The sequence below is a fragment of the Halictus rubicundus genome, chromosome 17 (genome assembly GCF_050948215.1).
Source record: "Halictus rubicundus isolate RS-2024b chromosome 17, iyHalRubi1_principal, whole genome shotgun sequence".
NCBI classification, from domain to species: domain Eukaryota; kingdom Metazoa; phylum Arthropoda; class Insecta; order Hymenoptera; family Halictidae; genus Halictus; species Halictus rubicundus.
The window spans coordinates 1829926-1856238 of record NC_135165.1 but is presented as its reverse complement, the minus strand read 5'-3'; the positions used below and the strand labels follow the sequence as shown (position 1 = coordinate 1856238).

Below are 26313 nucleotides of genomic sequence, written 5' to 3'. Positions count from 1 at the left end.
ATTTATACGTCGACAACTGCGTACCATTATCTCGGTATAATTTTCAAATCTCGGGCGAGTACAAAATAGGCGAATTCCGGAAAATTTTCTCGTCGAAACACGAGTCTAACTCGGTCTCGCAAAGTTTCTTTTGTACACATTCACAAGAGGGGCCATGAACACGATTGTACGATTGAAGCTTTATTTACATACACTTTTTTCACGGTGATATTTTTTCAAGAATTAAGTAAATTATATGGTACATGTAAAACTTGTCCTTAAATTTGGCTGTTTATTACCACGAATGTTTGGTACTTAACTTTGGATCGAAACTAATCACATTCGAGCGCCGTTGCCGGCGCTGAACATTACCTTACTGTCTATTCTAATACGTTAATACTTTGTTCCTATATATATATATATATTTAAGTCGCTACAGTACTGACTGCGACACACGTTTGCGCCGTCCGTGTACCTACATAATTCGCTCGCTGGTATGAATCACTGCCAAGTTATATACCGTTTTGTTTTCACGAAACAGCGTGTATTGGTCTGTTCGTTATACACGTTCTTTGGAAAAGCTCGAACGATACCCACGACGATACAACAGAAACAACGTTACATCAGCAAAACGATCGAACGCAAGACATACCTCGATTCATAGTTCGCTCGTGTCATTGCCCTTATCGCCGTTTTCGTTGTTCCGACGAATTCGCTGTGGCAAATTTCAAAAGCATAAACACGGAAAAGAGAGAACGAGAAAAACAATGAACGGAAACGCGGCTAAGGATCTACAGAATGAAACAGAAAGTATATGTCAGATATCATCATGCTTTTCCGACGAACTTTTCGTTAATATCCGAACAATGCATCTCATCGTTCTTTTCCATCGCGATACCTCTTAATTACTTAGTCAATTCCACCACAGAAATTGAATTCAACTTACTCGCGAATCTTTGTCACTGCTAGTTATACTTGCACGTATACTTAAATGTAACATACTTTGTTAAACGTACCGAACGTACTTTGCTTTATACTTGTGGTTATTAGCGTACGCGTTTTACCATGACTAGAATCGATAACCATTGGTACACAGTATGCACAACGGAACAAAAAAAAAAAAAAGAAAATGTCTCTTCTACGCATGTACCTCGAAACCGCGACGATCGCGGGATCTAAAAATGATCGTCGAATGTTTTCCGGTATTACGTATGCGTCTCCGGCTTCTGTATACACGTCTTATTAACAAGTACAGTGTGTAAAAATATGTTTTGTCGTGACCATCGTAGATGGCTTCTACGTCTTCCGATCGGTGGAGATCTGTTAAAAAAACGTCCCGCAAAATTGATCTTGACCTTGAAATTGAAGGTTAAATTTTGTTTCCTTGCAACCTGTTCTACTCATCACAAGGGTCAAAGTTGTCAAAGGAACCGTGGATCAAAACTCAACCATTATCATGAAAATAGTTATTGAACAATATGATGTAAATATTTGTGAATCTTACCTGTTAAATTTTCAAAAAATTTTTATCTTCTACAACTTGTTCGAAGCCAAAGAACGGATCTATCTTGATTGATGTCTCGTAATGATCGAGCTTGCATACCAACTTCTATGTGACCACCATTATATTTTGCAAGCAAACTTGTAGCATTGATTTTGTATTGTATTCTTTGGTGAATGTTTGGAATATTTTGTAACCGGTGGAATGCATCATCCATGCGGGCTCTTAATTTCTGGATATTTCTTGTTTGTTGTCTCGATCTGTAAACTATATCCTTTACAGCAGCCCGGAGACAAAAATCAAGAGGGTTTAGATCAGAAGGTGTCTGATACACAGCATACAAGGTTCAAATATGGAGCTGTTAGGTATAAATCAAATTCATCTCACAAGTGACAATTACTTAGTTAATGACTAACGAAACTGTTGAATTTTGACCCATAGTTCCTCTGACAACTTTGACCCTTGTGACGAGTAGAACAGGATGCCAGAAAAAATTTGACTTTAAATTTCAAGGTCAAGGTCAATTTTGCGGGACGTTTTTTAACAGATCTCCACCGATCGGAAGATGTAGAAGCCATCTATGATAGTCACGACAAAACATTTGTTCACACCCTGTACATTTGGTGTAGCAAACACGCGCGGTGACTTTGTAAAACTGGCGGTTACGTTACTATTGCGAATGGTTTCCGAAAGAGAACCGATAAATTCCTTCTTTTTTTTTTTTCGCTTGTATTTTGGGCACTTGTGACGAGCACGCGATCCTGGCAGAGGACATCGTCGACGAACGGTGCCCAACTCGAGTCCAACAGCCCGTTTTTCTTTCTTTCTTTCTCGAACAGCGAGAAACGCGTCTGACGGTTTGTACTTGAAAACGAACTGGTCTTAAAAAGATCACTTTGTATTTGTTCGATCCACTATGCAGTTATCCGAGTCTTGTTATCCTTCGATCTGGGAGAGAAACGGAAGAAACAGAAAAGCAAAATGTAGCCCCGAGAGGAATCCTCAAGGTCCAAGGTCACGGTTTAAACATTCATCGCGTAATACACGGAGTTCTGTACGTGATTCGGTAACGAGACCCCGCTGGGATTTCGCGCGACGTAAGGGGGGTTCGAGGTAAGTAAAATTCCTGTCTGCGATACGTCTTGGGGTCCGGTGCTGGCGGCTCCTTCCGGTACGCCGCGTTCTATCACAGCGTACGATGGGCCGATCGATTGTTCGTGTTGCTGATGATGTTGTTGTTTCGAGGGCGAGCAAGGGATCTGCATGGACGAGGGCGAACAAGACGAAGAGGACGACGAGGAGAAGGAACAGGACGAGGAACAAGAAGAGGACGAAGCGGATGAGTTCGAGGAAGAGGACGAGGACGAAGAGGTCGTGGCGGAGAGGCCAGGTTTCGAGACGGTGACGTGATTCGAGTCGGGTTGTTGTGCGGCACCGTGATTTTCGGTCACGTGATTCGGAAGCACGAGCATGGATGCCTTTTGGGACGGGATTCCGGTCACGGTGGTCAGCGGAGAGTAGGACGCGGGCATGGGGGACGAGAACGAGGAGGAGGACGGCGGGGTCACCGTTTGCGAGAACGCTGAGGTGCAGGGGGCGATCGAGGTAGAGGTCGAGGTAGAAGAAGACAAGAACGTTTGGGCGGATTGCAGCTCGGCCGCGGGCGTCACCACCGTCCTTCCCAGATGCAGCTGATAGAACCTGTAAGAGTTCTCGGTGTTTGCCGGACCGCTGCCACCGAGAGTGGCGCACCTGGTCGGCGCGATCACGGTGTACGACGACGAGGCGGACGTCGCGGTTGTGTTGGTCGTCGACGGCGGTATTTGATAGAACGCCGGCGGCTGATGGTGTCGTTGATGTTGATGCTGATGATGGTGGTGATGATGATGGAGCTGCAACGAGTGGTCGGCGGTTCGGGGAACAGAGGCGAAAGCGACGCCGGATATTCGGAAGTCCTCCGAGGTCTGTTGATGCTGATGCAGATGCAGGTGCAGGGTCTGCTGGGCGGGTTGCAGTGCCGGTTGCAGCGCCGGTTGCAGCGCCGGTTGCAGCGCTGGTTGCAGCGCGACGGGGTCGGTAGAGGAGATCGAACCTAATCGCGAATCGAACGACGAAGTCCCGGGGGGCACGGGGTGCATTCCTATCGAGCCCGGAGGTAGCGGGGAGGGTACGTTGGTCTGCGTAAAGTTGGATAACGGCGCCAAAGGTCGATTCCCGATGTGGTAGTATCTGAGTTGCTGTTGTTGCAACGGTTGCTGCTGGGCCACGGGGATCGGCTGGGCTCGCGGTTGCAGCGGATCGGTCTTGTTCGATCGGGGATACGGATACCTTTCGATGTGGGTCGCGTAACTAGGCGACGGATGAGCCGGTAGGATTCGCTGGATGTTCTGGTAGGTCGGGTCGGACAGCCCGTTGCACGGGACGAAGTACATAGTCCGGTAACACTTGCCGTTCGGCGGGAACTCGGTGTGCATCACCGGCATGATGTTGCAGCGATTGTTGGCGAGGGTGGTCACCACCGACGGAGGATCTCTGCGCCGTACGTTCGGCGGGATATTGTTGATCGCGTACTCCCTGCCGGCGATGACACCGTCCATCTCTTCGGCACCGGCTGCCACGCCTCTGGTGTGACGGGCGTTCACCGCGTTCAGCTGCTCCTGGAAGTACTGTTGGCCGTTCTTTTGCTGGTAAAAGTGGAACGCTGCCTCGTTCACCGGCAACTGGGGCGCGTGCTGTTGTCGCACGAAACCGGTGTCCTCCGTGTACGGTACACGTTCCAACGTGGTCTGCCCGGCGACATTGGTATTCTCGACGATGGTCTGATAGATGTCGTCGATCTGCTTCTGCATCGTGTTGATTCGATTGATCGTGTTCGCGTCCCGGTCGTCCGTGAGCAGGGTACCGATGAACGAGTGCGGTGTCGCGTTGTTGTCGATCGACGTCTCGTCGTACAATCGGATCCGGCCGTCGATCTGCACGCTGCTGTTGTTCTCGTAGTAGGTCGCCGGCGGCTGCGGCGGATGATAGTTCGTCTTGGGAACGGCCAACGACGCGTCGTTCTCGAGGATCGTTCGATGGAAGGTCTCGACGGAGGACGTGTGGTTCGACAATCGTTGCTTGACGCCGGTCACGGACGGTCGACAGTTGAAGCCGTAGTCGTTCAGTTCGTCGTCCTCGTCGTCTTCGTCCCCGTCCCCGTCGTTGTTCTCGTTGTCGATGGCGTTGACGGCGACGTCGTTGTTGTCGACGCTCTCGCCTCTCTTCTCGTTGTATCGTAGATCGTTTCCCCGTTGCGCGTCCGCGCGAGTCTTGTTCTCATAAGCGCCGCGATTGCTGTTCAGATCGTCGTGATACAGATGACCGAATTGCTGACGATTCTCGTCCCGGTCGCTTCTGCCGTCGACGATTCTCTCGAGTCGGCTGTCCGTCGCGTAGGCGTTGATGCTGTGCATTTTCGTGAAGTAATGATCGTCGACCTCGTTGTAACGACGCTTGATTCTCTCCGTTCGGAATTTGTCCTGCTCGACGAACGCGAGCAGCTCGTCGGTCGCGTTGTCCCCGATGTCGGGCTTGTTGATGATCATCGGCGTGCCTTTGGTGACGTCCGGCGCGCCCACGTAGTTGCGATCGTTCTCGCGCAACGCTGCCTCGATGTCCTCCAAGCTGTACGGCGATGTAGCGTTGTTGTAATTCGCGGACGGATCGCGGTTCTCGCCGGGCAACGGTCTCGAGTCGTGACGATAGTAATCCTCCTGATTGTCCTGGCTGTTGACGGTCACGCAGGACAACGGCGACAAACTGGCCAGAAACTGTCTGCGCACGTCCAAGTGGTTCGTCCTGGCCACCGAGTTCTTCGACTGTTGACACTCCTTCGGGATACTGTTCTTCCCGTTGCTTCCCAGACCGAGATCGGGCATGTTCGACGAGTGCTTCTTGTGCGTGAACAGATCCGCCAGCTTCTTGTAGGTCGAGTGATTATGCGACTGGTCCGAGATGCTCGACGAGCTACTGCTGCTACCGTTCCCGGCACCGCCGAGCGAGTTCTGTTTATGATAATTCGAGGCCGTGATCGTTGTCGTGACGGACGTGAACGAGGAATTGGACGCTAGGAAGGTCGCCGCCATCGAGGTCCCGCTGGCTGGTATCGTTGGGTCCGACAGGTCGAATCCTGGGACGATCGGCATCGCCGTGGGGATCGGTACGGTCGAGGTTGGCGTGGGTGTAGGTGTCGGGGTCGGTGTTAACGTCGGCGAGACGGAGGTTTCGACGATCGTGGTGGCGTTTCGAACGAGCGGCCTCGTCGACGGGAACGCGACAGTCTCCTCCTGTCCCGAGGGCGAATCACGTTCGAGCAAATCGGCGTCGATGTCCGCGCTCGCAACGGAGTCCGTGTTGTCGACCACGTTCGAGCAGATCGAGTCGTCCTCGTCCTGGTCGACGCAGGTCAGCTGACGAATCCGCTCCTCCAGGGACAGGTGCTTCGAGGGTGGGTTCTTCTTGCGCGAACCGGATCGGTACTTGTCGAGCAGACTTCGCCGCAGCGTGTTCCTCTCGATCGTTCGTTTGATCAGGTCGGAGTCGTCGTCGAAGGAGTTGGAGGTGTGGTTGTCGAACGTTTTCGATCGCTTCACGGGGTCGAGGATGCGCGGATTCTCGCTCGATACCGATAGATTATCGTCCTGCGAGTCGTCGGGGGAGCTCACGACCGAGGACACGGACAACTTACCGAACGGCGCCGGCGGCGGCGAAACGAACTTCGGATTCGGGAACAACTGTCTGACGGCGGAGTTCGGCTTCAGACTGTTGTTCGCTAGAGAAGAGTTGCCGATTTTGAATACTAGAGAGAGCTCCTTCATATCCGACGACGCCTCGCCGCCACGACCGAGGACACGATCCTCCTCGGCGTCTTCCACGGTCTCGCTTCTGGTCGGCTTCGTCGGCGTCGCTTCGTCACGGTTATCGGCGACGCCGACGCCGACGCTCGACGACGTTTCCTCGCCGCGACCGGTACACTCGATCGCATTCGCCGCGTCGTTCGCCGCCTCGATCTGTGCGATCCTCTCCGCGACGGTTTTCTTCTCGCACTTCTCGTCGTTCGATCGGTTCGCGCATTCCCGCTGGACAATGCACTCCTTCTCCTCGCTGATCTCGCGTACGATTCGCCGCTCCGTCACGGTCGTCATGGTTATCGTCTCGACGAGATAGCGGTGGCGGGCTTCTAAAAGGAAAAAACGTCCCGTCAGTGCCCCCGATATTCTCTGGTTTCACGGTGTCAATTAACGAGACGGCTCGATGCAATGTAATTGTGAAAACCGGGCCGCAGAACGTTGTGCCGTTTGTACGCAGCACGAAAATATTCAAGAAACGGGTAGGTATGGAAGAGATTCGTGACGTCAATTTATTGGAACCGCTCGCGAAGTAGTGATGTTGTATACCCGATAACCCTAGGCTCTGGTTAAACACCAACGCATCATGATAATCATGCCATAGACACGTCAGCCAAAACCCTTGAATCATCAGGACGAAACAGACCCTTAGACTTTGTCTCTTCCACGTCATCCTTTCCACAACAAGCCTTTTCTACTCCCTTCCACACTTTTCTCTCAAAAATTACATGTATATATATACAGGGTCATCCGTTTTTAAACGGCCAAACGTCAACCAGCTACAGAGGACCCCAAATGGAACAACTTTCACCCCTAACACTAATTTCATTCAGTCTCCACGGCGTGCCCCATGTCAAAAAAACCAAGATTCAAAGGTCATACAAAAAAGTTGACTGGATAAAAAAGATGCCCCTATTTATTTATTTTAAACCAAACAAAGGAAAAATCATCAAGATACATAATCGCAGTCCTAATATATTTAATCTTAAGTGAACGCAAAAAATGACGGGTTTTTGCAATTATCTAAAAATCAAGACCGAATCAACAAAAGTGTTAGGGGTGAAAGTTGTTTCATTTTGGGGTCCTCTATAGCTGGTTGACCTTTGGCCGTTTAAAAACGGATGACCCTGTATATAGCAGCCCGTCGAAAACAACACATCAGAGCTTCTTCTTGCACATTTCGGCGCAGAAGGTTACATCGCTGCACCTTAAACTCGCCACCGTGTATGCACTCAAATGAAACTCTTCTCGATTTTATTATAAACTGTTGTACACGATTTCCAAACTCGGAATCCAACAGTGGAATGATTTTTATTTTTGCAAGTTCTGCGAATATGTTTGTGCAGACACGCGTATTTGCATAAATACCTGCGGTCTAATAATAGACTGTGTTACCCGTGTGAAAGTTAAACCGAGAACATTGGTGCAATTTCTGCGGCGGCCGCAGGATGTGGACGGGTAAAACGAAGCGCATAAATACACACCGGTGGAGGACGTTCGTTGCGGTTGTTCGTTGACATTTTTCGCATTTCCGGCAGCCTCCTCCTCCTCGGACTTTTGCCGATCGTACGCGGATCGCTCCTCGACCGGTGCCCCTGGAAAATGTCATGGTTATATTTAAGAAATCGGGGGCGTAAATAAAGAGAGACACACGGTAGATATACCGCGTGAAACAAAAGCCTCGTTTGCGCGTAGGCGAGGAGGGTGATCATTTTTCCCAGGAATGTATACCCGCAGAGCGTCCTTGTCGCGTACGCACCGTGAAAACACCGGAGTCACGCTACGCTACGCTATACTTCCGGCCAGCAGCGTGAGCGTGCGGGAGAACGGTGTGTGTTTGCATCGACATTTCAACGTACGCCGACAAGTATGCCGATCGATGTTCGCGCGTTAAACAGATACTGATCGCGTTAAAAGGAGTTACCTCACCGTTGCGAAACGAAAATAATAATAGCGACGCGTTCAACCGGCCAGGAAAAATTAATCTCGGGAGAGGCCATCGCGCGTAGAAAAACAGGCACAGGGTCCCGTAATTTTAACGTGCCGATACGGCTTCGCGAGCCTCCGTCTCGCCGCGCCGCGCGCCGTGCGTTTTAAATACGTGGGAACACGCGCAACAACCGTGTGCGAACATTCTCCGAGCACCGCGCTCAATTAAACAGTTTCTTTCTTCGGCACTGTTTCTGTTCGCATCGATTCCCCGCCGGAGACGAACAACGAACACGCATACAGGGTGTCCCTTGGATCGGCGGCGCATCTTTCAGAGCGAATCGAACACTTCTTCCAGAATTAAAACCGCTCGATCAACGCCCTCGTGCACACGGTCGAACGATAATTAGCTCCGTGGGTGGGGCTGAAGAGAAAGTATAAAGTTTTCGACTGAAATTACACCTCGTATTTAACACTAGATTTACGGGGTTTTGTGTTCTTTAATTTACAATTATTATGATTGTATAAATGCATTTATAGGAAATTCATTTAACACATTTATTCGAAATGGCGGAGTCCACGGTTCTCTCTCTCTCTCTCTCTTCTCCCGTCTGTGCTTTAATCTATACAGTAAACGCGAATTCGCAGTTTTAACACATTTATTCCTTGGAACGTATATTGTAGTAAAAGCCTGCTAAAAATCTGCCGATATTCTTGGTATTTTTATTAAATGATCCAAACTAGCCAGTTTCAGTGCTCCGTAAATCTAGTTTTTATAAGAATCAAGAATATCATCGATGTTTTGCGTCCGAGAGAAATGAGAACTAAATTCTACCGAGAAGTTCTAAAAAGGATCCGTTTCATAATTCCTCGAAGAGGGATCGCAAAGAGACCAGCTTATTTCTAGCGTTCTTAAAAGGGTTGCCCCTTGAGAATTCATCTGTTGCACCGGAGAATACTAAATAGCGCGCGGTGCATCGACCCACCGCGCAAGAGATTCAAGCACAATTTTTACGGACGTCGACAGGGATTCGTCCGTTTCGAGACACCCTGTGCATGTTAAGCCGACGTGTCTCACGTTTTCCTCGAGCATGTTACGCGGAGACTAGACTTTTACGTCGCAAAAGGCGGCGCGAGTTGCGCAACGCTCACCTGGTGCTCGTCGAGACCGAAGATGATCCAACGAGGAGCGCAGACACTGCGTCGGCACCTCTGCGGGCACCTCACCGTTCGAGCAGACGTCCTTGTAACCCTCCGGTGGGCTGAGGGTCTCCTGTTGTTGGGGCTCCTGTCGTGGAAGCGGCGACGAGTACATCGACCTGTCCAAGGTCGATTGGGGCCGTGGAGGCGGCGGCGGGGGTGGCGGCGGTGGTGGATCTGTTGGCGGAGAGGATGCTAGGGACGGGGTGGTCGAGGCCGGCGAAACCATGCACGGTTTAGTGTCGCGGGGCTCGGCCATTTGCCTCCGATTACCGGCATCCGGAATTCGAAATTCATCGGTCCTCTTCTTTTTATCCCGCGCGGCTGCTGTCTCCTTCGGCTCGATCGTCTCCGATTTCCCACCCTTCTTCCTCTGTACACCCTCCGTCGCGTCCTCGACGACCTCTTCCCCCTCGACCCCTATCTCGCACTCGTCTCCCTCGTACTCTTCTTCTTCCACCTCTTCCTCCTCCTCGTCCTCCTCTTCCTCCTCTTCCTCCTCCTCGGCATCGTCGGCGTGCAATTCCCCGCAGCTGAAACGTTCGCCGTCGCAACCCTTGTCCCTAGACACGTCTCCGGCGAGCGTGATCTCCTCGTCCCTCTCGACGTCCCGGTACCGGTGATCGTTGTCGTCCGAGATGCCGAAGTGGAGGTTCAGCTCGGCCCTGCATTCCTTGCAGTTGCCGAGCCGCAGGAACTCGTGCTCCTGGCAGCAACAGTCGCAGTCCTCCTCGTAGTCCGCGCAGCATTCCTCCTTGATCAGTATTATGTAATCGGCCGCGAAAAATTCGTTCAACTTCTCGTTGATCACCACACGGTTCTTCTGCGACCTGGCCTTCGACTGGCCGGGCTTCTTCAGCAGGGACTTGAGAATCTTCGCAGGCTGCTCGGCCGGAAGTTTGCTTCCGTGCTCCTTCATTATCGGGGTTTCTTCGGCCACTATCCCGTTCCTTGCTTCCCTTCCCCAACGAGAGACAGGCACGGTCCTTTCAGCCCGGTGTCGGCGTGACGCTCACCCTTGCAGCCACTTGTTTCCACGGAAGAATTTCATTTTCGATCGGGAACGAAGGTGAGACCTCGTGGCGCACACGCGTTCTCGCGTCGCGTCCGATCGATCGTCCCGGACCGATCGACCAGCCGCGATCCGGTTAAGTGATCGTGTCGTTCACTCCGCACGCCATATTGTCACCGGACGAACCCGCGATCGACATCAATCCTACAGGATTACGTCGGCCACCGTGGAAATTCCGCGAAACGCGCGCAGTCTCATCGGTGGAAAAAACCGGAAAACCAACGGTCGTTTACGATTTTCTCTTGATAGGGGTCCTCCGTCTCACCGACGACCGGAAGGCATCGCCGCGTACCGGACGCTGATCATGGTGAAATCGGTGCGCATCTCCGAGCGGCGGTGTCAGTCAGCCAGTTGCAACAAGAACGTCGATAAGCTTCCGAGAGCGGAGCACGGAATAAAATCGATAGCCAAGCCGCCCACGACGAGAAACGCTAATCAACAACGAGATCGGTCGATCCCGCTCGGATGAACGAAACGGTCTCGTCGCAGCCCGAATATCCGTGACGAGAGATCATTCGGAATACCGTCGCGATCAACACCTGCACCGACAACACACTTCACCGTCGTCCTCGTCAACCATACCACCGGCGTCACCGTCGTCACCGTCGTCGTCACCGTCGCCACCGCCGTCACCGTCGTCGTCGCCGTCGTCACACGGAACTCAACGATGCGCCGTTGTTGTCAGGATCATCGGTGTCCTGTTCGCGAGGCACAGGCCAGTCGGAGGTTCCTGGTGCGCAAGCGAACGCTCATTTTCAGTGACACCACGGTTTATCGATCTCGGACGGCGAACGTGGGCGCGCTTCGAAACGATACGACGCGCCGTGTCATGGTTGTCCGCGATGCAGCTCGTTGTATTCGTCCACGTAAACGCGCACTGACCCCTCCTGATGATTTTCCCGCAGGTTCATTCTTCGGCGACAACCGAGTCAGCCGTTCAGCAACATTTCACCTGGGTCGATGGACGGACCCGAGGAAAATTTCGACCCGCCTCTCTCGCTTCCGCTCGCCGACGAATTTGAATACGAACGGGGAACGCCTGTCGCACAGGACGGTGGTTGATTAGGACCGACGGAATATTAATTGTACGAACAGGTAGTACAAGTCCCCCGATGATGTTTCACGGATAACCATCGCGGTATACGTGTCGCGGCTACCGCGACCACCGTCACTGTGCAATATCGTCTCCAGAGAGAGAGAGAGACCTGTCTCTGCACCGGCGCAGCTTTCAATTCGAAGCGAACCAGTGGAACGAACTGTAGCCGTGCCGTTTCGTCGACCTCGAGGGGACTCCACCTGGTGGGCGACGCGGCTCGGAAACGAAATGGCCTGTTCGCCGTTTACCATCGGTCGTCCTCGGCAGGTAGGTACTGTACTAGGTACGTTCACACGGCGAAACGCCGTCGTAGAAAGTTCCGTTCCGATGGCACCTTTCCACCGGATCGGCACGCAGATACGCACGCACGCGAGCGGACACCGTGAAACACGGCTTTTGTAATAACAGACCCCGGGATCAATTCGGTTTTTCTTCCGCAGTCGATACGGGAACTAGACCGCAGATAGGGTAAGGGACCCGATTACTGTGGGGGTACCAATCGACCTGCCCATACCAATTATACTTATTTTTAAAGCGTAATGAATTCTTAAGACATTGCATTTTCTTCGTCAAAGTCAGCTAATATGTATGTTATATAGCTCTTTTTTTATACTAGGTTTACGGGACCCGTCAAAATGACGGATTCCAATATTTTTACTTTACGATTATTGAGATTGTGAAGATCCATCTACGTGGAATTACTCAACAAACTTATTTCCTTAGGTATATATTATTTAAAAAATGGCTGAAAACTTGGATAGACACATTCTTCTTACTTTCATTAATTAATGTAAAATAGTCACTTTTAATGCTCCGTAAACCTAGTGTTAATGTTCGTTATGCTTTAAAAATAAGTATAATTAATTTAGGAACAGTAGTTGGGTGCCTTACCCTGTGCGTTCCACGATGTCGCGTATAAATTAAGGTGCAAAGTAATGGGCATGGTGGGGGAGAGAAAGGGTAAGATTGAGTGAGCTCTTGTTGAGAGAATTTATAGCAGTGTGGAGGTTTATTGCAATTTTTTCCGCTGGGTAATAGTTTGTCCTGTTTCTGGTAACTGCGAGCGTAAAGATGTCGGTCATCGATTCCTTTCTACGCTTTCTCAAATCTCTATTAGAGAAACAGACGCTTGATACAGGCGTGTTCTTTTCTTGTTTTAATGTGACAATTGAAAAGAAAAGTGGTGAACTAATTCCACTCCAAATTCGTGTCGATGCACCCTGTAATAGAACATGTATATTGTTTTATTATTATTATAGAAACATCTCTCACGTTTCAACTCGTTAGAGATAATGTATAGGACGAAATTGGGAACTATAGTTGTTGCATAATTTTCTGTTATTTTCGTTCCATTGTACGTTTCTTCGGCTTTCAAACGAGACTTGGATGAATCGGATCGAACTGTGGGAAGTCGTTTGAAACCAGAAGAAAGTCGACGTAATAATGTTAAATGGGATTGACTTTCACGTTTTCTCATGAGCGTCACGATGAACGCCTTCCAGTTCGTCTCGATAATACGTTCAATATTTAAGGACGGGGGTATGGGAAGTGTGGTCTGTCAATGTTGAACTTATTTGCACATGTAAGTTATAGCTGTAGTATGTCGTAACTTTCACGCGTTTTAATCAATATTCAATTTTGTAATACGCGATAACGAACTTTGGGTTCAAACTAGTCGCGCCATCTACGGCGGATCGTCCAAGTTGCTAGCAAACTGTAGATACTTTCGCGATCGACGTTACCGACAAATTTTAAACCTGTTAGGAAGAATCGAGTATTCCACTTCGTTTCTACATATATTTCGTGTCTGTTAGAACTGTAACAAAGTCTCACGAAAGACTGATTGGATTTTAAGGACCTATTTCGAAAGAATTTTAATTAGGCTAGGAGTAAAAGAGGGAAAGGGAGGATCTACGGATGGCAGGGAAGGGGAAGGAAGAAGGACACCGTTGCACAACTGGTTGCAGCTCGGCAGGCGCGTTCCAATTGAACAACTCCAAAGTACGAAAACTATTTATTATTTCCAAACAATCAGTACAAAATAGTGGACAAGAAGAATTCACAGATAGGAGAAGAAAGATTTGCGATCGGAAAGTACTTCGAAAAATAGTTCATCAAGTTACAAGGGGTTGAGGCAAACACCCTCGGGGTTTAGTCCCCACTTTTCTGCGTCATCTTTTTAGCCTGGAACAGAACCTGCGTCAACTTTTTAGCCTGGACCAGAACCTGCATCATCTTTTTAGCCTGTATCAGAACCTGCATCATCTTTTAGGCTGGATCAGAGCCTACGTAAAGCCTACGTATTGTAACATAGAAGTAGCATTCACTCTGGCATTATTAGGAATCCGCTGCCAATGATACTGGTCCAGGTTCTGGACCAGGCTAACAATTAGACTAGGGGCCAGCACTATACCGGGTACACTAAAGTCCCGAGCGCGAGCACTCTCATTTCCCCTCTGTTATTAGCATTGCGATGTTAAAATCTAATAAAACGGATTGAGGCGGTTTGTGTACCGCCGCCGGGGGAAAATGGCGCGCCCTCTTTTCACCGTCAGGTGTACTCGGTGGCGGCACCAGTGACGTACGAGCGCGCGCAGCCATTAGGCGCCTGACGTTTCTCTATTTCAGTACACGGGGCGCGTTCGAAGGAAGTGGTTGTGCGCGTTCACTGGAGAAAAAGCTGTCGCGCTTTTCGACGAGACCGAACGTCAACAAATATCGATCGAGAGGATCACGTGACTGAAAGCTGACCGACGGATCGTTTTTCATTGAGTGTTTCCGTGCGGATTCCCCACGGTCGTTCGCCGGTCCACGGAATACAAGGGACGCGGAAACGTCGCCTGACAGCTGAAGAACATTCCTCGTGGGTAAGTTGGCAGTTGGACAGTTCCCGTGCTCGCATCAACCTCGATCTATCGTTTCCACCGATTGCTATCAACATCCAGGTGGTAAATACGAATACATTCGTCACCGAAACTTTGCATTCCTCTTCTGTGTTTCGTTGCACGTGTAGCTGACGACCAGACTGTTTTCTTTCAAAAATCTTTGCACTTCTCGTACTTCGTGCACGATATAGTTTTGAATTCGCGTTCACTTTGTTGACTGTTTTCGTTTGACTGTTGTGTCTCGATCGAATTAGCAAATTGCAGTGTATACGTGTCCTGTAGACGGTAAGCAAACACGTTCGCGAACAGATGATATGAATCACACTATTACGATAATGCCTTATTACGTTAGTGCATTAGAATAGTATGTGTACAGTTTCCTCACTCGGGGGAAATGATTGGATTACTAGTTTAAGATACTTTATTTACATACTGTTTACGACATCCTTGACTGTTAATTCGTTCACGTGCCGTCGAAGTAGCATGCACGATTCGGCCGAGTTAAAATAGTATTGAATTTGTGTATCACGCGATGACATTAATAAGGGGTGGGGGATCAGATAAGCATTCCGTCTAAAGGAGAATCACATTAACTTTTATATTGTTCTTCTGAATAATTCCACGTTTGGAAATTAATACGAGTGACATAGGAAACGTGTGCTCTACTAAACGTAATTTTTATGGTTATTGAACAAGCAGTCTGAAAACTGATTGCATTTTAAAAATTCGATTCCTTTCGTGCAAATTAACGATATTTTTCAAAACTGGCGAACTAGGTATTAGAGAAATAGTAATTTTTAGAAGATTAGAAGATATGGGTCAAGGGAAAGGGTTAGGGACTAGATAAGAAATTAGTAAGGCTCTTACACTTTGTAACACTATTTTTCAATTTTTCAAAATAAAATTATCGTGCCAAGGGTTAATTTAATTTAATGTACTGTTCTATGGATTTATGCCGGAATTATGCAATATAATATATTATATCGTGTACAAGCATAATTTAATTACACGGTACCGTAACATCCAGCTCTCGTTGTTATCAATTTTTCCCGGTGAATCTCGCGAAGACCATTTGGCAACGACAATTGGGACAACTGTGCGTAAACTGTTTTCTTCGCAACTTTGTGGAGACTATGCTAGATCCACTTCTCTTTACTGCCAAGAAATGAAAACGTTAACTTGCAAACCACAAAATTGTCTATTTTTGAATGTACCATCTACAGAAACGAAACTATTGAAAATCGTTCCAACAGTTTCCGAGATGGCCCATCTTACAAGGGGTCGTTTTCACCCCTTCAACAACAATAACACAAAGATAAATCGTAGCATCGTACAGGATTATACGTTTATCTTGGATCTTCGCCAAGCGTATTTCTCATCGAAATTATCTGACGATCGATTGCTCTTTTGACTTCACGTGCACCATGACCTACAGGGTGTGGTCGCAGTTTTAAGGTTATTACGAAGAGAATATAAAATTGGGTGTAGCAGCAGTCACGCAATCGCTTCTTAATCGTTGTTGCATCTTGCGTGCCGTTGTTCCAACCTACGAATGCACAATTGCGTTTCCGGTTCGCTCGCCATTCGCGAAATTCAAATCAATTCAACGGAAAAAAAAAAACAATTTCTCCGTTGCTTGTAAACAGACCGCGGGTCCCTATTCAAAATTTTACAAAATACCAGGCAACGTTAATCGGGTACTTCTATGTTATTATTTTTTTCTTATTATGGTTTTCGATGAAATTGTGCCATAATGTCCATTCGAAAACGAAGGAGAAAAGACGCGCCGCAATCGGACGCTTTTTCCAAGCACGTTTTTCTCGAAAACGAGGTTCCGTAAAATTTTATTCTATATTTCCGGCTTATTTTTTTTTTACGTGTAATCAGTCCCTTCCTAATTGCGACGTGGTCGTATTCAAAATTTTTTTGTAGAAAAATATTCCAACCCGAATCATTTGGTGGAAAACGCCCAGATTATCGTATCTTTACTATTAATTAGACCTCTATTTCCTGATTATCTGCCGTTCCTCGCAGATAAAAGAAATTCCGTGATTTCGCTTTATCAATGTATTAAAGATGTTATCCGGCATTATCCCGTCGTTTAATCCCCCCGGACTGGTTTTTCTCGTGCGTCAATTGTTATGATACAGATAATCACCTGATCGTTTAAAAAGAAAAAAAATTAAATCGAAAGCTTGCTTTTCGGGGGTGGCGCCGTGGGGTTGTTTGCGCGGTTCGGGCGTGTGCCTGAAGTAAGAATGCAATTGATCGTCTGGGAGAAAGATTAGGTCAAAAACATGGTTTCGGGTGGCGCCATAGGAGGTGTTTGTGTATACGCACAGGACAATTCAGGAGCGTTCAAAGCAGGTGATCGAGGGGGGTCACCATGGCGACCGCCCGGTCGATTTCTACGTCTCTGGTCGGAAGGAAAATCAACGAGCAGGATCCTGCTTTATCCCGACTCATTTGGCAATTGATCTAGGGCAATGTGTGCTAGCCGCAAAAAAATTTACGACTCGAAGCTCCGCAGAATTTATGGTCTCCGAGAGTACGAGACCGCAAGAACGATACCGTCGAACGGCTCGTTCGTACCCGATAAAAAAAAAACAATTTCATTCAACTATATGCTCGCCACCATTTTCAAAATTCCCGCCCAAGGTCACAGATCCCTTTCTCGTAAGAACCGCGCGAGTTCGAGGAACGCAACAAATTAAATTGTGCCAAAAACACATAGTTACCATTTTCATTTCTCGAATTTATACCGAATATTTAATAGTTAGCGGAATTAACCCTTAGCACTCGAATGGCGACTCTGAAGCACCACCAGAAATGGTTGTGGCATTATTTCGAAGAAATTACAAAATATTGGTTACGTTACAATATGCTAAACATTCAAATACTATATGTAGAAATCGGATCAGTTTCGTTTGTTCGATCCCACCGAGATTTTCTTTTTTTTTTTTTATGGTATAGTCAATCGTCGCGAGGCAACAGCTGCGTAAAGTTAACCCTTAGCACTCGAACGGCGACCGTAACGCGCCACCAAAAATTGCTGTATCGTTATTCTAAATATTGTTTACATTATCCAATTTGTTAGCATTCAATAAGTTATGAAACACTTTAATATTGTAAGAGTAAATTGCACGATTCTCGTATGTATACCATGCAAAAGAAATCTATAGAAGGGAAATATTCTAGGTCGAAAGAAATGTTTCATTTTGTAAGCTAAGATTTAATCCGTCACTGTATATATTGCTCATGCAAATACTCATATGTTCATATTATTGATAAAACGAACGTCGAAAAACGAAAAACGAACGAGACGATAAAAGGACGAGCAGTCTCGTCAGGTCGGACACCGGAGAAAGACGTGTTGTTAATAAATGATTTAATGTTTTCCGTCTGTTTAAATTCCTTACAATTTTGGAGTTAAAATTTCTTCGAGTGCAAAGGGTTAAAGCTGAGAGCCATAAATTATGCCCTTCTCCGATTTCCAGCCATCCTTCGAGAATTAGAAGAATGCTAATGAATTGTTTCGTTCGTGTATAAATATATCTTGATTAATAACGTAACATCGTTTGAATGAATTGAAAATATTGATAAGACGGAAGAGAAATTTAATTTCACATTGAAAATAGCGCCGGGTAGTGCAAAGGGTTGACAGCCGCCATTCTGTTTAACCGTTCCGGCTATTCGGGCCGCGCTCGTCCAATAATTTGTTAATACCTGAAGCGGCGGTTATTTTCGCCATGTATCCGAAAACGGAAATAGACTGTGACAGGCGACAGAGTCCGTTCGATCAAAGAGTGACTCAGATATCGCGTTCGATCTTTTCGCGTTATCGACGGCACACCGTTGTTCGGTTCCCTCTGTCTTCGATAAGGGACCCGGGTCCCTGTCGGTTGGAAAACATGATTGACCAAAAGGAACAATAATATTCTTCCTAGTTTCTCCGGCCGACCGCGTTCCCTTCGACCCAAGTCGTTCTTACAGAAAATTAAATGGCAACATCTATTTTCTGGCGCACGGTATCGATTACCGCGTAAGCAAGCATTCGCACGAGTTCCAAGGCGATTAGATATTCTATAAAAAGTTCGGGAAGAATGTTCCTGCTGCTCCACCGTAATCCGGTCGATCGAGATAACGCGGACAATGATTTTGAATAACACGGGCCGACGAAACGACCCTGAACGCGCTAAACTTTCGGTTTCACCTTGCCTTCGCGTGCGTATTTAGCTCGGGCGTAATTTGCGCTAAACGTTTCGCCCGATACCGTTGTTTCGGGGATTTCGTCATTTTCAGCTAGAACCGAGAAACGCAAATTTATTTCCCAGTGGAAAAGATTATCACGGTGCTAAATACTGTTAAAAAATGTAAAAGAACAGAACGCGTGCGTCGAATGTTCTTAAGAACCTGGGGTTCCCAGCGGCGTTCGCGTGTCGCGTGGGAATTAACGGCATCGCCTCTTTTAGTTGGTTGCAATCGTGGCAATTGACCGAAATGATAGCGATCTGAACGTCGTATTGTACAACCCTCTCATCGAACGTGTCAAAACGCGACACTGAAATCATGCCGGTGAATAATCACGCCGATAAGTGCTCATTATTTCGAAACGCTATTCTTGAGACTTATCGTGTCGGACGAACTGTGTTTAACACTGAATATACCTGTTCTGCATTGCTTTGTGAAAATAATGAAAATGTATCTATCCAGATTTTGAAAAGCTGCGAATATCTATCGCCTCGAGTAGTCTCGAGATATCTTCTTGTAACGGATGTAACAGATCCGAACGATATGATATACATATATGTTCTGATCGTACAATACACGTCGTCGTCACTATCGCAGCTCGGTACATCAATTAAGTGTATTATCGCACGAAACACGAATCACGAAGCAACAAAGATATAAAAACTGGCCGTCTTAATAATTCTAGTTTTCGTGTGAGAACGAGAAAAATGCGTTCGCGCGTTTCCGTAAACTATGCTCCGCTGTAAATGAACTTGTCTAGCAATTTCCGGTGGAGCTGCTTCGTGGTATCAGTAATTTTGAAGTAACTTAGAATGGGTAGTTTCAGCATTAACGTCAATAGGCCACGCGGTGAACTTAATCATTATAGTTGATCGAAACGGAAATTTTCTAAGTACAATCGCCGGAGATGATATATGCGATGTCTTATCGATCCAGAAAACGACGATCACGTGGACAGAAATCAATATCGTGCTCTCGAGGACAGGCTCGAAAGCACCGACGAAACTACCGAAAAGATTTTTAACAAGTAAAATGGTTCAGCAAGAATAATAGAAATGAAAATCGAATTTCTGTGAATTTACTGCATTTTAGTGCATACTAGTGCATACTTGGTACATACTAATCGGTTTGCGTGCCGGGCAAATTGCTCCATCGCATTTTGCACCGAATAAAATTTGTAGAATCGGAACTCTGTTCCTCGAAACATGAATGACGTCCACGGAAGCCTGACAATGACTGCTTAACAGGTGATTCATTATTGTTCTTAGTAGGCTCGATGCCAATACTTAGCACGGGAGCCGACCTTCTTGTATTTATATAAGCGATAATTGATAAAATGTTTTAAAATCATTTCTGTGAAAAATAAGTGTACCGTCGTATCCGTCGAATACCCAAGTATACTGTCCGATTATTGTGCCGATCCACTCTCCTGATCCACGATCAAAATGATCCTCGGTTAGTATCCTCGAAACATAGAAATCGTGTTCACTGATTTATGCAACTAGTTGTAGTTTGTTGTAACGATTTTTGTAAAGCTTGTGTTGTTTCAGGAGGATTGCACTGTTCTCTTCGCTAATTACCTTTTTTTTACAGCCTTCATCAGCATCTAATAGGCTCGTTCGCTTAGCTCGTTTTAGCACAGATGGTTATAGATCCTTTTCCCTTTATATCGATTTCTTTTATTTGCTCGCATCGTTCAGTGTCGCATGCACACTCTTACACCCAGACACGCATGTACCTCTGCAAATAAGTCATTTTGCATTACCTCTATGGTGAGTAGATCTTCTTTTCTTTTTTTTTCTCTTTTTTTTGTAGTCGTCCTTTCTGTTATAATCTTATCTTCCATTCCAGCTGTGTTCGATTCCTCTTTCTCCAGTTTGCTTGTGTCACTAATACGCGATGATTAGAAATGAGCGAGGACCACGAGACTACGGATTTGATATATTTTGGAAGACTTTAGAAGACTTTGATTTAGAAGACTTTATTTTAGAACACTTTATTTTAGAACACTTTGAAGACACTTTCAACAAATTACTATCTAACGCTTGTCTCCTGAAATTTTGATTTTGCACAAAAATCCGCAGTTTCGTGATCGCCTCAAAGTGCGCTACAAATGAAATTGCTATTGCTGATGCTCTCGATTGTTAATTTTCGAGTTTTGAAGGACTGTTGAATGATCACCGGTTGGTGAAACACCAAGAGAGTTGTCGCTTTCAAGGTTCAGCTCGAAAGTTCACCTAACACTAGGTTTACGGAGCATCAAAAGTGCGTATTTTACATTACTTTATAAAAGTAAGAAGAACGTGTCCATCCAAGTTTTCAGCCCTTTTTAAAATAATATTTACCCAAGGAAATAAGTTTGTTGAGTAATTCCACGTACACTAACGAGCAAAACTGAGTCTACGCTATTTGAAGCAACATGACTTTTTAAAAATTAGATCAAATGACTTGAATTTTATTGAGAAGTTAGAAGGACTAGTTCATTAGACGAGGCGTAAAAAATTTTTGAAAAAAGTTTGAATTGGTCGGAATCGCAAAAGAAATAGTAAAAGTTCGTTTTTTCAGCTTTTTTATCTGAGCCTGTATTGAAAATTCAAAGAATGTATCTGATTCTGTATCTGATAAATTATATCCATGCTGAAAATTTCACCGATATCGGTTAATTCGTTTACGAGTTATAAACGATTAAAAGTGCGATTTTAAGTCGAAAATCGTGAAAAACGACCATTTTTCCACTTTTAAGCGTTCCGATTCAAACTTTTTTCAAAAATTTTTTACACCTCGTCTAATAAACTAATCCTTCTAACTTCTCAATAAAATTCAAGTCATTTGATGTAATTTTTCAAAAGTTATGTTGCTTCGAATAGTGTAGACTCAGTTTTGCTCGTTAGTGTAGATGGATCTTCAGAATCTCAATAATCGTAAATTAAAAATAATAGAACCCGTCATCTTGACGGGTCCCGTAAACCTAGTGTTAAGGGCTAATCACGCGAAACTTGAAAGTTCGCTTGCCGGTTGGAAAAAAATATTACATTGTACCGTGTTTAATGTATTAACGGAAAACCTTCCCGCAGGACAAGCAAGTGGTCGAAGCGTGCATGCTGAAGCGACCGCCGTTTAGTGACCCACCCCCGATCGGCTGGGAAGTCCATATGGTAGCTGAGGGGCGCGGACGATCCTTCCCCAGCGAGATCCACGGGCTGAAAGGTTGGCCCCGTCGTTGGAGCCACTCGGGCAACACCTACATTTAGAAGAACCATGACCGACCGAAACGAGAACGTGTTATGCGATCGAGAGAATGAACCGAGAGGCGGGCTAGCCGTCCCGTACAAACCGCCGTGCAGCTGGAACAACAACAACCTCTGCGGCAACGGTACCGCGAACACGATCAAACGAAACGGAATAGCCCCGGCGAAAGATCAGAATCACTATCCTCAGAAGCCTCAGTACAAGACAGAGCAAACAACCAATTGGATCCCTCGGCAGCACAGAAAAGCACCGATAGTTGGCTGGCAAAATGGTAGTCCCACCGTGTTCCCCAGCACACCTTGCCACACTCCGGATCCAGACTCGTTGGATCCCATCGATCTGTCCCGATCGCAGAGCGTCGCTTCTTCCACGAGGAGCTCCGAGATCTGCCAGGATTCTGGGAACACCGAGGATCTCAGCAGCCTCGCTGGCGAGAGACTTTTGCCATCGACACCCGCGCGAACCATAGACAGAAGCGTCGAATCCTTATCACCCGACAAGGACACCTTCCTGACAACCTCGTTGGAGTTAGGCAGAGATCTGAGCAAGGATCTCAGCCTGGCCGACGATCTACAAGACAAGATCGACCTGCTCAGCCCGGGCACCGACTGCACCGACGACAGAATCCCTCCGACGCCCATCGACCGCAGCTATCTTACATCTCCGAACCTCACTCTAGGCATCAGTCCTACCAACAAAAGTATCCCGAACTCCTACGACACCACTCCCCTCGAGAAAGAGGACTTCAGCCACGACGATGACTACGGCAACAAGTTCTCCGACTCGAAAGCCATCATCACCTCGAACCCTGGATACCGCGAGGACGACACTCGAGACTCCATCGACTCGGACAGCGTTCTGGACTTGGAGGACGACGAGATAGGCAAGGCGAAACAAAGAAAGCCTAAAGTACCGGACGGCGGCTGGGGATGGGTGGTCGTATTGGCTTCGTTGGTCATCTCAATGATCGCCGACGGTGTGTCCTTCAGCTTCGGTTTGCTGTACATCGAGTTCCTCGAGGAGTTCGGAGCTTCCAAGTCGAAGACCGCTTGGATAGGCTCGCTGTTCATGGCGGTGCCGTTGCTGTCCGGCCCCATCATGTCCGCTCTGGTGGACCGTTACGGTTGCAGGAGCATGACCATCATCGGCGGCTTGATCTCGGGGTTCGGTTTCGTGCTGAGCTGCTTCAGCAACACCATCGAGGTAATGTACTTGACTTTCGGAGTCATCGCGGGTCTCGGTCTGGGTTTGTGCTACGTCACTGCGGTCGTGAGCATCGCCTATTGGTTCGACAAGAAGCGAACGCTAGCTGTAGGTCTGGGCGCCTGTGGCACCGGTATCGGTACCTTCGTGTACGCACCGATGACCACATTCTTCATCGAGGAGTACGGCTGGCGAGGTACCTGCCTGCTGCTGGCCGGCACGTTCTTCAACATGATCGTGTGCGGCACGGTGATGCGAGATCCCGAGTGGTGGATCAAGGAGCAACAGAAGCAGAACGGTAACACACCGAAAAAGTCGATGACCAGGTCCGAGTGCGATAGATCGTCCGGTAGCGTCGCCGACGAGTTTCCCGGCGTCGACGAGCTTAGGAAAATGCTGAAGAGCGGCGACGCGCCCGAGTATTTGTTGCAGATACTCAGCACCACCACGGAGGACCCGCACGCCGACAACGGGGATTTCAGGTTCAGGAGCGTCGTCAATCTGCCCACCTTTGTCAGGCATAACGAGAAGGTGAGGGCAAAGCTAACTCGTTTCGGCAATTGTCATGAGATTAGAGGGATGCGTTGGCGAGAACCGGACGAAAACGTTCTAAAAACTGTCCGTTCTTGAGAATTACAGGTGCCGGTGGAGGTGTTGGAACTGCTGGCCAGTAATCCGAGACTGTACAAGGTCATTCTGGAAAATTATCCTAATCTTCTATCGTGTAGAAGCTGCTCGGATAAGAAGCTGCACGAATCCGCCGGAGAGGTTGGCAAGAAAAGCGTCGTCACAATGTCTATGAGGTTGTAGCTTTTCCCAAGAGATATGAATACGGTGAACCGCCTAATCTGCTGAATAACTATAGATGGAATGTTAAAGATATTTGTATAAAGACCTGCAGTCTTAATGTGTAATAATTTAGGACGATTAGATGGTTCACTTGTAAACTTTCGGTACCGTTCTTGTGCCTGGAAACGCAGTAACCTGAAACACAGATTATGACGTTATTTGTCCATTGAAAGGATCAAACAAGCGAGTGACGAACCGAAATGCGATGATTCGACCGCAGCGAATCATGTTCAAACGGGGCCTGTGTCTGGTCCCGTGAAAAGTCATGTAGCTAAGAAGACGTCCAAAAAAGAATCTGAAGAGGCTAATCCTTTGTTGGCCAAAGAACTTGAAAATGTAGTGAGTAAACTAGGACACAAGACCCCTCGAATTTTAGAGATTTTCAGTCCAACTATTCCACAAAAATTAACGTATCTCATCGAAGTAGAAATAGTTTGTAATGGAGTATTTTACAGTTGTTTCTCTTTTTTTTTTAAATTGTTTTAGGGTGCCGAAGCGCGAAAGGCAAAATCGATGTCGAAACAACGCTTGGGAGATCTGAGTTGCGGCGTTGTTCGAACGGACTCGCTGCCGTGGCTGAGGAGGCAATTCAACACAAATACTCACTACTTCAAGGATATCAGAGTTCACAGGAACTCTGTTATGTATCGCGGTGCTGCCTTAAATTTGCACAAGTACAGATTAAGAGCCAGTAGCTGTCCAGATATTTATAGAAACAGTATGACTACATTGGCAAAAGAAAACGAGGAGGTAGCGTATCGAACTTTTTTATTGATCGAAAGGACGAAGAAGCTATTAATAATATTAAGAGAAAAAACGAAAAAAGTTTCAATTTATGTGCTTTTAGAAGTGGTACGGCGAACTGTTAGATTTACTGAAGGGTATGATGGACTTCTCTATGTTCCTGGAGCTACACTTTTTATTACTCTCACTGTCAACAATCTTGTTGTTCACTTGGTTTATCGTGCCTTACTTCTACCTTGCCGAGCATCTGACTAGGAACAGTTACTCCGAACCTGACGCTGCAAATCTCCTTAGTATTATCGGCATCACGAACACGATTGGAATGGTAATGCAATTTTGTTAATGGAATTTCCTAAAAGGTGTAGCCGGACAACGCGTCTGAATCGGATCGATCCGCTGAGAAATCCTTTTTAACGAAGTTTCACCTCTTTGCATCGATAAAGAGAGGATGGTCGTATCCAAAAATTGGATTAGCGCTTTTCCATTTATTTTCCCCGCTGAATTCCGGCACGTAGCAACCATGAATACGCAGAGAAGTATCTCCAATTTTTTAAACGAAGAATTCTCGAAACTGCATATATCTTGGAGATCATACGGAAATGAAAGAGTTGATAGAATTAAGTACTCTTTAACGCTCTGTCGTAAATCACGGTTATCAAAGCGTGGTAAAGATGTCAAAACCTCTGTTAGTGTTATCAAAGATCTCTTGTCATTTGCCAACAACGTGTCCCACAAAGGTTAATTCGATCAAACTAATTTCGCGGAATTGCACGCAACTCGCGAGCGTCTGGCTGCAATTAGCTTGCTCCAGTTGACTTAGTGGATAATGGTCATAATTCATGGGCGTTTAACGAATTTACATTGTAACGTCAACCTGGCTCTGTTCGCAGATCGGTCTTGGCTGGGCCGGTGATCAGCCTTGGATGAACGTCAGCAAGACGTACACGTGGTGTCTGGTTGCCTGCGGTATAGCAACCGTCCTAATGGCAATACTAACTCCTTACTACAACCTGTTGATGGCCACCTCGGCAGCGTTCGGCCTATTCTTCGCGAGTAGCTTTAGCTTCACTCCGGTGATACTCGTGGAATTGATACCTTTGGAGAGATTTACAACCGCGTACGGTCTCAGCCTGCTTTGTCAAGGTATAGGGAACCTTCTTGGCCCGCCATTGGCCGGTTGGATCTTCGACGTCACGGATTCCTGGGACATGTCCTTCCACATGGCCGGTGGCGGGATCATTGTCTCCGGTCTTCTGGTAGGGCTCATTCCCTACACGAGGAACCGAAAAATCTGGGGCGAAGGTCCGATCGAAATGGAACGTGAGAAAGACTGTTTACCTTAGACTCGACACTTCATCTTAACAATGTTAACATTTGAGCAACCGTGGGATTCGCCTGATCAACCCACCGTGCTCTAATTCTAAGAATTTAACTACGACTCGTTGCAGGTAACTGTGATCGACAAAGAA

General features: G+C 47.0%; 2 protein-coding genes across 3 annotated transcripts; one reads left to right on the top strand and one right to left on the bottom strand.

Annotated features, from left to right (window-relative positions):
• Positions 1-86: 86 nt before the first annotated feature.
• LOC143362629 (uncharacterized) lies at positions 87-10510 on the bottom strand. Its single transcript, XM_076802971.1, has 3 exons — positions 9448-10510; positions 7851-7961; positions 87-6698 (listed from the first exon to the last, which is right to left on the bottom strand). The coding sequence occupies exons 1-3, from the start codon at positions 10412-10414 to the stop codon at positions 2503-2505; spliced, it is 5274 nt and encodes a 1757-aa protein (XP_076659086.1). The 5' UTR covers positions 10415-10510; the 3' UTR covers positions 87-2502.
• Positions 10511-11826: 1316 nt separating this feature from the next.
• On the top strand, positions 11827-26309 carry LOC143362593 (uncharacterized). Of its 2 annotated transcripts, XM_076802891.1 has the most exons (8): positions 11827-11930; positions 14292-14530; positions 21874-23782; positions 23891-24054; positions 24274-24439; positions 24587-24850; positions 24948-25169; positions 25735-26309. In XM_076802891.1, the coding sequence occupies exons 3-8, from the start codon at positions 22058-22060 to the stop codon at positions 26185-26187; spliced, it is 2994 nt and encodes a 997-aa protein (XP_076659006.1). In that variant the 5' UTR covers positions 11827-11930; positions 14292-14530; positions 21874-22057; the 3' UTR covers positions 26188-26309. The 2 variants fall into 2 exon arrangements, with proteins under 2 accessions (XP_076659006.1, XP_076659007.1); XM_076802892.1 differs by lacking the exon at positions 11827-11930 and having other exon boundaries at positions 14274-14530.
• Positions 26310-26313: the final 4 nt, after the last annotated feature.

What these genes read in the sequence shown, in the direction of transcription:
- LOC143362593 (XM_076802891.1), top strand. Translation starts at nt 22,058, where the DNA reads ATGACCGACCGAAACGAGAACGTGTTATGCGATCGAGAGAATGAACCG. An exon ending in TGGCAAAAGAAAACGAGGAG is followed by an intron (nt 24,851 to 24,947) that starts GTAGCGTATCGA and finishes ATGTGCTTTTAG; the next exon opens with AAGTGGTACGGCGAACTGTT. An exon ending in TCACGAACACGATTGGAATG is followed by an intron (nt 25,170 to 25,734) that starts GTAATGCAATTT and finishes CTCTGTTCGCAG; the next exon opens with ATCGGTCTTGGCTGGGCCGG.
- LOC143362629 (XM_076802971.1), bottom strand. Translation starts at nt 10,414, where the DNA reads ATGAAGGAGCACGGAAGCAAACTTCCGGCCGAGCAGCCTGCGAAGATT. An exon ending in TCGGTCTCGACGAGCACCAG is followed by an intron (nt 7,962 to 9,447) that starts GTGAGCGTTGCG and finishes GACATTTTCCAG; the next exon opens with GGGCACCGGTCGAGGAGCGA. An exon ending in GCAACGAACGTCCTCCACCG is followed by an intron (nt 6,699 to 7,850) that starts GTGTGTATTTAT and finishes TTTTCCTTTTAG; the next exon opens with AAGCCCGCCACCGCTATCTC.